Source organism: Bos taurus, chromosome 28 (assembly GCF_002263795.3).
Source record: "Bos taurus isolate L1 Dominette 01449 registration number 42190680 breed Hereford chromosome 28, ARS-UCD2.0, whole genome shotgun sequence".
NCBI lineage: Eukaryota > Metazoa > Chordata > Mammalia > Artiodactyla > Bovidae > Bos > Bos taurus.
The window spans coordinates 43,986,001-43,998,078 of record NC_037355.1 but is presented as its reverse complement, the minus strand read 5'-3'; the positions used below and the strand labels follow the sequence as shown (position 1 = coordinate 43,998,078).

General features: G+C 40.6%; 1 protein-coding gene across 3 annotated transcripts in view; it reads left to right on the top strand.

Annotated features, from left to right (window-relative positions):
- PARG (poly(ADP-ribose) glycohydrolase) overlaps positions 1 to 12,078 on the top strand; it is a 114,724-nt gene that overhangs the window by 17,056 nt on the left and 85,590 nt on the right. For all 3 annotated transcript variants that reach the window (XM_010820699.4, XM_010820698.4, NM_174138.3), the window contains 1 exon segment: positions 867 to 941. In XM_010820699.4, the coding sequence (XP_010819001.2) occupies positions 867 to 941 (75 nt within the window).

Genomic DNA, 12,078 nt, shown 5'->3' with positions numbered 1-12,078 from the left:
GGTTTTTTATAAATTCTCTATTATTTTAATATGTATTATAAAATATAATCAAATAGAAATTTAGAAGCAGGCGATACAATAGTTCTTTGTGTGTAACTAATGGGTTGTCTTATGCCTACCCCACAGGTAAAGTGCTGCCTATTCAGGCAGTTAGGGTTAGGGAAAAGAAGGAAATGGCAGCCCACTCCAGGATTCTTGCCTGGAGAATCCTATGGACAGAGGAGCCTTGCAGGCTCCAATCCACAGGGCCACAGAGTCCGACAGGACTGAAGCGGTGCAGCGAGTAGCATTCAGACAGTGAGGATCACACCAGTAGAGGGCACACTAGCTTGACCTCAGTCTCTTTTCTTTATTGCTCTCTTCCCCAGGGAGCCTTTTTGGATTTCCCCTGATTTATTATTATTTTTTATTAATCTCTACCGTTAAGTAGAGAGAAGAAAATCTCAAAATAATAATTATTTATTATTCCCCTGATGGAATCTCAGTGCTAGCACACTGCATGTCTGTGTATGCAGTGTGACCCTAGTAAAGACCAAAGTCACTGCTATTACTATTTCCTTTGTTTTAACCCCCAAGATCCAATTTTTGTCCATTTGGATTATATTGCTTCTGTTTCGAGTACATGTTTTAGAGTAATTATATTTCCCCTCTATTACTTGACCTTTCTAATCTCAGTTTTCTTAAGTGAATACTAAAAATTAGTATGCATTCTGTTCATTCATAACTGCTGATACGGAGTAGCTAATGGTGGAAGAAACTTGTCGAACATTAAGAAATATACTGGAAATAATTCATAAAGGAGACAGGCTATTCCTAGATAATTCACTTTACTGTATCATGACTTTTTATTTATGCTTTTTCCATAGGATGCTATTCTGAAGTACAATGTGGCATATTCTAAGAAATGGGACTTTACAGCTTTGATTGATTTCTGGGATAAGGTAAAAGTATGCTTATTTCTTAAACTTATGAAACTAATATAATATCTCTAATGGAGAAGTTTGAGAAAAATGCACATAGTTCTGTCATACTAACACCATTATCATCTTTTATTTTTATCAGAAATATTTCCTGTTACTTTTGTGTGGCTAATTTTTAATTGTGCTTTAGTCTCTCATTATATGCATTTCCTATTGTATTATTGTACCATTTTCAGTATTATCAAATGATTGCATAATATTTCATGCCTAGATTTTGAGAATTTAATGATTCCCATATCAAACACCTAAAGTTGCATCAATTTTACTTGGTTTTACTGTAGTAATATCTTTATATGTGTATGTATATAAATGTATATATATGTTTTCCCAAATCTGATGTTGTTTCTTTAGGTGATTCCCAGAAATTAAATGGCTAGGTCAAAAGCCACAACTTTTATGGCCTGGGATTTATGCTATAGAATCATATTCGCCAAAGGAGTCTGTAGCAATTTAGTCTTCTCTCAGCACGGTGAAGAATACCACTGTGATAGTATTGTTAGAAGAATGGATTTTATCCACTTTGAATGAATGGCAGTATATTTGTGTGTCGTGTGTATATATATATATTTTTTTAACATTTTGTTTTGATATGATAGATTCACAGGAAATTGTAAATAAATACACAGGGAAGGTCTCACTTACTCTTTATTCTGTCTTCCCCAGTGTTGATTGCTTAAGTAAGTATAATTCAGCATCAAAACCAGGACACTGACACAAGACCTTATTTAGAGTGTACTAGTTATACTCACTTGTGTATGTAGTTACGCCTTAAACTGGATACAGTTGTTAGTTTTGACAGGAAGTAATGCTTATATTTGATGCCTTGTGATGGCAATAAAGCATGCCATGGATTAATATACCTCTGTCACCTCGCTATGAGGTAAGGAAGTAATTTTTCCTCTCTTCTGAATCAGTCTGCTCAGACAGGACGTTGTTTCTCTTTTATCTGGTGACCTTGCCCAGAAGCAGCCCTGTAAGAGTGGTATGTGGCAAGTTTTGGTGTGTTTAGTGTAGATCATAAAATGAGGCGATTGCTAGGTGCTGATGATAGTTTTATAGTTGTCGAGAGAGAGGAGTTATTACATTTTTGACCTTCTAGGTTTTATTTACTTTGTAAACCTGTGGGAGGGTTGGGGGAGTCCTCACAGTTGTACCAAATATTCATTTCTGCTTTATTTAAGTTTTTCTATTTTTGTAGTTATATGTAGATATAAAAGCATATTTAAAATATTAATAACATAAAGCTATGTTGCACAAGTTCGTCATTTTTAGTCTTAATGGTTACATAATATTCCATCAAATGATGTATCATTTGCTTAGCCATTCCAATATTAGAGATGTAAGGAATTCTCTTTGTGTAAATCATGTCTAGATATTAAGGCTCTTCTCTATGGCTGTTATTCTGTCATTGTCAGTGTGCTTAACAGTAGACCTTGGATGTTTAAACGGTTGCGTGTTTTTCTGTCCTTCAAATCTCCAGATGTAGTAATATAGAACTTCACCATGCCACAGCTCACAGGGGTAACATTGCTCGGGATTGCAGGGCTTAGTGAGAAGTAAGTATTAGACAGTTAGACATATATGTGCGTGGAATTGCAGTAAAAGGAGGTCTTGAGTGGAAGGGAAACAGGTGTTTGGCTAGGTTTTAAATTATAAATGAATTATATTTGCTTTTCATTAACAGTATTTAGGAATTCTTTACTTAAATATCACATTCCACTCTGAAAGGCTTATTTTGCTAAGAAAAAAAATGAAGTTTAAATTTAAGATCATATCAGTTTTAATATTTTACACTTAAGTTTATTTGGGGGCTGTTAACATTTATCTTGTTAAACCTTGCTTTGGCTAGTTCTATAAGGAATAGGTTTTTTAAGCTCATATACCTTAGAACAGGAGGTGTTAATATAAACAGTCATTAGTGTGATTCCATGCTATAGTTATTACGTAAATGCTGGTATTTAGTGTAAGAAATAAGAGACCCAGAATCATGGTAATCCTGCTGTGTGAGCGCCCTTATTTAGGATGAAAGTGAGAAGTATTGACTAAGCTTTCTTTTATTTTGTCAGAGACCAGGGAGGATTACAGAAATCAATCTGTTATTTTGTAATTTATAATTAAGTATCTAGATGCTACCGACTTGCAATGGCCGTTATTTAGTATTTTTTTGCATCTTGAATGCTAATATTGGTCTTCCTCCCTGCCAGCTGTTGGAAATGCTGGGAAAAAATAATCTGTGTTTTATGGCCCTCCTGTGTGGTGTTCCACAAAATTAAATTCAAACACTTCTATAATTTGTGTTCTAAATGGATCGATACACTTATTGCTGGCATTTTTCACAGCAAAGTATAGCAAAATGTCCTATATATTAGGAAAGTTTCTCTGTTAATGCATTTTGTGCTGTGCTTAGTCGCTCAGTCATGTCCGATTCTTTTGTGACCCCATGGACACAGCCGCCAGGCTCCTCTGTCCATGGGATTCTCCAGGCGAGAATACTGGAGTGGGGTGCCATGGCCTGCCCCAGGGGATCTTCCCAGCCCAGGGATTGAACCCAGGTCTCCCGCACTGCAGGCAGCTTCTTTACCGTCTGAGCTACCAGAGAGCCCATTAATGCATTTTCGAGGTGCTTTAAATACTTCCACCTCACATAAGCTGTGGCCCGTTTCTTTTTGTTCTCAGTGAATTGGCTTGTGAAGCTCACACAGCATGCTAAGGTAGTAGTGACTGAGGAGGGCGTGCAGGTGGGGTCTTTGCTTCTGCTCCTGTGGTCCTGGTTTCAATTTCTGGACTTGGACAGTACTTAAAAATGTATGTTTGCCTTATCATCATTCATCAGGCCGTCCATATTTGATATATTCTGTGTACTTTTTGAACATATATTTCACAGTAAATGTAAATGTCAATTCAAAATAAAGAACTTTAATTCTAAAATTGGTTTGTGTAGTAAATTTTTTCAGTAAATGGAATAGTTGTTGAAGGAACCCTAAGGTTTTAGCGACTATTTCATCTTCTTTTCCGGTTTTAGTTTTATGTCTGCAGTAGAAAAGATAGGAATGAATAGGCCTCTGATTTTCTCACTTGTATTCAGTTCAGTTCAGTCGCTCAGTCGTGTCCAGCTCTTTGCGACCCATGAACTGCAGCACGCCAGGCCCCCCTGTCCATCACCAACTCCCAGAGTCCACCCAAACCCGTGTCCATCGAATTGGTGATGCCACCCAACCATCTCATCCTGTGTCGTCCCCTTCTCCTCCTGCCCTCAATCTTTCCCCAAATCAGGGTCTTTTCAAATGAGTCAGCTCTTCACATCAGGTGGCCAAAGTATTGGAGTTTCAGCTTCAACGTCAGCCCTTCTAATGAACACCCAGGACCGATCTCCTTTAGGATGGACTGGTTGGATCTCCTTGCAGTCCAAGGGACTCTGAAGAGTCTTCTCCAACACCACAGTTCAAAAGCATCAATTCTTTGGCACTCAGCTTTCTTTATAGTCCAACTCCCACATCCATACATGACCACTGGAAAAACCATAGCCTTGACTATACGGACCTTTGTTGACAAAGTAATGTCTCTGCTTTTTAATATGCTGTTTAGGTTGGTCATAACTTTCCTTCCAAGGAGTAAACGTCTTTTAATTTCATTGCTGCAGTCACCATCTGCAGTGATTTTGAAGCCCAGGAAAATAAAGTCAGCCACTGTTCCCATTGTTTCCCCATCTATTTCCCATGAAGTGATGGGACCGGATGCCATGATCTTAGTTTTCTGAATGTTGAGCTTTAAGCCAGCTTCTTCACTCTCTTCTTTCACTTTCATCAAGAGGCTCTTTAGTTCCTCTTCACTTTCTGGCATAAGGGTGGTGTCATCTGCATCAGATCAGATCAGATCAGATCAGTCGCTCAGTCGTGTCCGACTCTTTGCGACCCCATAAATCGCAGCACGCCAGGCCTCCCTGTCCATCACCAACTCCCAGAGTTCACTGAGACTCACGTCCATCAAGTCAGTGATGCCATCCAGCCATCTCATCCTCTGTCGTCCCCTGCTCCTCTTGCCCCCAGTCCCTCCCAGCATCAGAGTCTTTTCCAATGAGTCAACTCTTCGCACGAGGTGGCCAAAGTACTGGAGTTTCAGCTTCAGCATCATTCCTTCCAAAGAAATCCCAGGGCTGATGCCTTCCAAATGGATTGGTTGGATCTCCTTGCAGTCCAAGGGACTCTCAAGAGTCTTCTCCAACACCACAGTTCAAAAGCATCAATTCTTCAGTTCTCAGCCTTCTTCACAGTCCAACTCTCACATCCATACATGACCACTGGAAAAACCATAGCCTTGAGTAGATGAACCTTTGTTGGCAAAGTAATGTCTCTGCTTTTGAATATGCTATCTAGGTTGGTCATAACTTTCCTTCCAAGGAGGAAGCATCTTTTAATTTCATGGCTACAGTCACCATCTGCAGTGACTTTGGAGCCCAGAAAAATAAAGTCTGGCACTGTTCCCACTGTTTCCCCATCTATTTGGCATGAAGTGATGGGACCGGATGCCATGATCTTCGTTTTCTGAATGTTGAGCTTTAAGCCAACTTTTTCACTCTCCTCTTTCACTTTCATCAAGAGGCTTTTGAGTTCCTCTTCACTTTCTGCCATAAGGGTGGTGTCATCTGCATATCTGAGTTTATTGATATTTCTCCCAGCAATCTTGATTCCAGCTTGTGCTTCTTTCAGCCCAGCATTTCTCATGATGTACTCTGCACAGAAGTTAAATAAGCAGGGTGACAATATACAGCCTTGATGTACTCCTTTTCCTATTTGGAACCAGTTTGTTGTTCCATGTCCAGTTCTAACGGTTGCTTCCTGACCTGCATATAGATTTCTCAAGAGGCAGGTCAGGTGGTTTGGTATTCCCATCTCTTTCAGAATTTTCCACAGTTTACTGTGATCCACACAGTCAAAGGCTTTGGAATAGTCAGTAAAGCAGAAATAGATGTTTTTCTGGAACTCTCTTGCTTTTTCCATGATCCAGCGGATGTTGGCAATTTGATCTCTGGTTCCTCTGCCTTTGCTAAAACCAGCTTGAACATCTGAAAGTTCACGGTTCACATGTTGCTGAAGTGTTAGTTCATAAAGGTTGCCATAAATAACCAAGTCAGGTTGGGGTGGGGTGCTGCTGTTTTTGTCTTTTTACATATGTGGCTGCTGAAAGTGGAGAGTGAGAGGGTAAGAGTTTCGGAATGAGAGGACATTTAAAAGTCATATAATGGAAAAAATTAAAGTTGAAAGGTTTTGTTGTGATTAGGCTGGTAATGTATTCCTCTTTGGAAGCTACCGTTTTTTTCCTTACTAAATACAGCATGAAGTCTGTATCTTAAGTAATATCTACACAGTAAATTCTCTGTGTCAGCTTAGTGACTGTGTGAGTCTTGCCTTTGCTGTAGGTATTCGGATGCTGAGTTTGTGTTGTCCTGTCTGCTGGTGTCCTCTGACTGGTCAGACAGATTGTGTAAAACCTCGTTCCTGTAAATGAGGGTGTTTAAGTCTATCAGTAATGAACATAAGCAGTCTTGCTTATGTGTTATTTAATGTGAAAAGGTAAATGGAAAAAAAAAAAAAAGGTAAATGGATGTAATGTTGAGTTTTGAAGGATACACGTGAGTGTGCCTAAGTCACCTTTTCCTTCAGAGTTATGTGTAGTTTTACATTTAAAAAACAAGTACATCAGAATTCTTCGTCCCAAAAATTGAGACGTGTGCTGTTTAACTAAAATGACATCTTTGACCTAGATCTTAAAAATTATTATTGACAGAACAACAATAGAGACTCAGAGAAAACAAATACAAGCTTGTGTTAAAATGGATTACCAAAAAAGTCATCTCACATTTATAAAGTAGTGGCTAGAAGGAATTGTTTTGACTCATCTTTTTTATGGGATAAAAAAGTTAAAATATAATATATTGAAAACATTAGACAGAACTCTTAGTGTGAGTCACCTGTCATTTAACAGGATAAAGCACAGCTGTTGTATTTTATGCATCGCTCGGGCATTGTGTGCATTCATATGTAAGTGGTGTCTTCAGACTTCTTGGCCTTCTGGTGCACGCCATACTATTATGGACAGCTTACCTAGTAACAGGTTTATCGAATGTACTTAGTACTTACTTGTATATTAAAACTTGTAGAGCAAGAATATTAGACGATTTTTTTGTTTTGTTTTTTCTCTCTCCATTCCCTCACTCCTACCCAGTCCCCCCACCACAATCTCTATAAACATCTATAAACATTTCATGGAACATTATTAATTTTTAGGCTAGTTTTGGAAAAGCTGAGGTAAGGCACCAGGTTGTTAACCACTATTTCAAATCAGAACAAGTTTCTTTAACCAAGAGCCAGTGAAAATTGTGGCCTTTCACAATAGCCTTTTTTTTTTTTTAAAGTAATGTAGAAGTAAGTTTTTGAATGTATATAATAAACATATTACTCCTTAGCTTTCAGTTCCAAATGGAATTCTTCTTCGCTAATTTATTTTTGGGCCTTTCTTCAAAGCTTAAAAGATTTAAAGTGTCCTTGTTATATTTGTCATAAAGAGCCCTTAGCAAATTCCTAATCAAATGAAAGCAGCCTTGAATATTTCACAAGACTACAGCTAATGTCTTTATTCGTCTAGCTTTTGAACCTCTGCTTTGGAGTTCAGTGGAAACTTAACCTGCTTGGACTTCTTCTCTTAGTGACTCACAGTCTCTAAAATCAATAAAGTCTGCATCGCTTTACAGCTTGACTTGATTTGATTCATGAGGACTGTAGGAGCCAAAAGAGAACTAAACAGGTCAACAAAATATTAGATTTTAGATTATTATGAAATATGTGGACTTTCCCCTTGGTGTGGTTATTGTATGTTTTTGGGTTGGAGTATATGTTGAGGGTCTCATTCGTGATTTATTTTAAATAGTACACATCTCATGAAACTAATTGCTGCAGTTGGAACTAGGCACCTTGCTGAGTTATGGATAATCAGTCTTGGTTGAGCCTTCTGTGCCCTGGATCCTTGAAACAGTGATCACAGTGTTTTTGAAACATTGTTGTATTTATGTGTGTGGAGAGGAGGAGGATGGAAATTATAGGCATCTAAAAGTGAAAATTCATTCAGGCAGAATTCCTCCTGTATTCTAATGGAATTAATCTAGCACATTAATGTCCTGTAACTCCAACCTTACCTGCTTTGTTCAAATAGCTATGGAAGCCGTTGCTTTTAAATGTTGCTGTGTCATTGATTTCATGATCCAGAAATCTACTCTGTTGGAGGAGTGAGGATAATTTCATGTTCTAATCTCTTCCATGATTTATATCTCTCTATCTACTAGCTCTGAGGTAGGTTTTTGTTTTTTATCAATTTGGCATAATACTTTGATCTATAATCATAGCCATCTTCCTGTTAGATGGCTTCTCAGATTGTTTACTCATCTTATGCTTCTGCTCATTAAAAAATTCTGTATTCATTTTGGTTAAGCTCTTGATAACACATATAAGATCTCATATTTAACACTAAAAGGATTTTTGTAGTATATATTATCTGAAGATAAAAACAGTAAAAAGAAATAAAAGCAGTGTGAATCTGGCTTTCAGATTTATGCCCTGTTCCCACGTGGAGCCTGTACAGACAGTGCAGTAGAGTGGGCAGCGAAGGACGGGGCAGGCCCGCCGTCCCTGGGTGCAGTGGCGCAGCGCCCTCGGTGCCCTGGTAGCTGTGTGGTGGTTGCATCTCCAGAGGACGGGGCCAGTGATTCCTTCTGTATTTTACTTGTGGTACTAATTGTGAAAAGTACTTACCCATCATGTATTGCTATGGTACTGACAAGTAGTGATTAACTTTATGGGGCAGTCAGATTCTAAGCTATTTGAGCAATTATTCTTTACAGTGTTAAAGAAATTTTTAGTAAACTGAGTGGCATAGTACCTTGTTGCCTCAGTTGCTCTTTGATTACATGGAAAGCACTAGAAAAAGACATTTCTGCAAGAACCATTTCCACCACAGTGAAATATGGAATATTTTCAAATGGATTACCAAGCTGTGCTATTGGTCTAATCCATCTTAGCCCTGGGATGCCCAACTCAGAAATAAACAGAGTGTCTTAATCCTTTCAGATTGTTGTAACAGAATAGACTGGGTGGATGATTTATTTCTCACAGTTCTGGAGGCTGGTGAGTGCAAGATCAAGGCGCTGGCAGATTCGGTGTCTGGTGAGGACCTGTTCCCTGATTCACTGATGGCCGTCTTCTTGCTGTGTCCTCACAAGGCTTCCCTGGTGGCTCAGACGGTAAAGCGTCTGCCCGCAATGCGGGAGACTGGAGTTCGATCCCTGGGCCAGGAAGATTCCCTGGAGAAGATGGCAACCCACTCCAGTACTCTCCCCTGGAAAATCCCATGGACAGAGGAGCCTGGTAGGCTACAGTCCATGGGATCCCAAAGAGTTGGACATGACTGAGCAACTTCACACACACACAGGGTGTAGAAGGAATAAGAGAGCTCCCTGGGGTCTCTTTTTACTAGGGCACTAAAACTCTTTTAAGATGGCTTCACCATCATGATCTAATCACCCAAGGCCTCAGCTCCCAGTTACTACCACATTGGAGGAACAGATTTCAACATACGCATTTTGGGTGGACAAAACATTCTAACTATAGAACCAGGGCATCTTCTTCCATTAGAAGTGGAATGTTAAAACAGCTTACTGGGTTAAGCAGCCGTATGCTGCTGCTGCTGCTGCTAAGTTGCTTCAGTCATGTCCGACTCTCTGCGACCTCATAGATGGCAGCCCACCAGGCTCCCCCGTCCCTGGGATTCTCCAGGCAAGAACACTGGAGTGGGTTGCCATTTCCTTCTCCAATGCATGAAAGTGAAAAGTGAAAGTGAAGTTGCTTGGTCGTGTCCAACTCTTAGCGACCCCATGGACTGCAGCCCACCAGGCTCCTCCGTCCATGGGATTTTCCAGGCGAGAGTCCTGGAGTGGGGTGCCATTGCCTTCTCCAAGCAGCCATATACACAGCCCCTTTTCCTCATAGTTGACTTTTGTCTCCCTTTTTAACCCTTTCCTTTTTCCTGGCCTGCTGCTTAAACTGCAGACCATTTCAGCTTCACTTCACATGCAAACTCTTATCCATTCCAGGCTTAGCCTTGTCTCCTCCTAGAATTAACCCTTCCGCAAGGTTCGCCTTGTAGATAATCTCCTCTGTTTTACTCAATATCCTACTAGGTTATCTGCAGTCAAGACAGTGGTGCTGCTTGTTTTTAAGAGCTTTACTGTGTACCAAGTGCAGTATAAGCAATATGTTTTATTTCATTTGATTTTCACAAATGCCCCATTATATAGACACTGTATTTTACAAATGAACGACTGAAGACCAAGGACTAGAGAGTGTAAGTCCTTTGTTCGAGCGCTGAAGCCAGGATTCCCACCTGGGCGCCGCTCACTCCAGACCTGTGTGTGCTCCAGTCTGTGCAGCCGCTACAGTTGTGGTGGTGCCCACCTGTGAGTGATCTGCTTCCTGGGGGACCTCTGGCCAGGTCTGGAGACATTTTTGGTTCTCACAACTGAGGGGAGGTTCTACTGGCTTCTGGTGGGTAGAGGGCATAGATGCCACTAAACATCCTGCAGTAAACATGATGCCCCCAAACAGAGAATTGTCTCAGCCAGAGGCCAGCAGTGCCAAGACCAAGAACCCTGCTCTGCCGTGGCCCTCAAGGTGTGAGCCCTGAATCAGCAGCAACAACACCACTTGGGAACTTGATTGAGACAGAAATTCTCCTTCCTTACCCTGAACTTTCTGAATTAGAAATTCTGAAGGTGAGGCCCACTCGTCTCTGCTTTGACAGCCCGCAGCTCATCTGATGTGAAGGTTTGAGAGCTACTGCTCTACTCCAGCAGCATTCTCAAACCTCTCTCCTTGCGTCGTGCCTGTTCTTTAACTCAACTCTTTACCTTGGCTGAAGGAGCTTTTCTTATTGGTAGTTTTTCCTTCTTACGTGGAACTTGCTGGAATGAAGAGAAAGAGTTGTTTTTCCCCTCACCCCCATTGCTGATTCTTATCCATTGTTGAATTGTCAACTCTTCGCATGAGGTGGCCAAAGTATTGGAGTTTCAGCTTCAGCATCAGTCCTTCCAGTGAACACCCAGGACTGATTTCCTTTAGGATGGACTGGTTGGATCTCCTTGCAGTCCAAGGGACTCTCAAGAGTCTTCTCCAACACCACAGCTCAAAAGCATCAATTCTTCGGCACTCAGCTTTCCTTATAGTCCAACTCCCACATCCATACATGACCACTGGAAAAACCATAGCCTAGACTAGACGGACCTTTGTTGGCAATGCTGTCTAGGTTGGTCAAAACCTTTCTTACAAGGAGCAAGTGTCTTTTAATTTCATGGCTCAGTCACCATCTGCAGTGATTTTGGAGCCCCAAAAAATAAAAAAATAAAGTCTGTCACTGTTTCCATTGTTTCCCCATCTATTTGCCATGAAGTGATGGGACCAGATGCCATGATCTTAAGTTTTCTGAATGTTGAATTTTAAGCCAACTTTTTCACTCTTCTCTTGCACTTTCATCAAGAGCCTGTCTAGTTTTTCTTCATTTTCTGCCATAAGGGTGGTGTCATTGCATATCTGAGGTTATTGATATTTCTCCCGGCAATCTTGATTCCAGCTGGTGCTTCTTCCAGCCCAGCGTTTCTCATGATGTACTCTGCATATAAGTTAAACAAGCAGAGTGACAATATACAGCCTTGACGTACTCCTTTCCCGATTTGGAACCAGTCTGTTGTTCCATGTCCAGTTCTAACTGTTGCTTCTTGACCTGTAAACAGATTTCTTAGGAGGCAGGTCAGGTGGTCTGGTATCCCCTTCTCTTTTTCTGATAGCTCAGTTGGATACGCAGCGCCAAGTATAAATTATATGCAGGTTTTCGACTGTGCAGAGGGTTGGCAGTCCTAACTCCTGCGTTGTTCAAGGGTCAGCTGCAGCGTCCTTTTAAAATCTAGCTCCTCCTTCACCTTTGGTTTCTGCTAGTTCCCAACTCCGGTGGCATCTGCTTGCCTGTTTCCTTTGCTCTTGACAAATAGAGGGTTTTACTT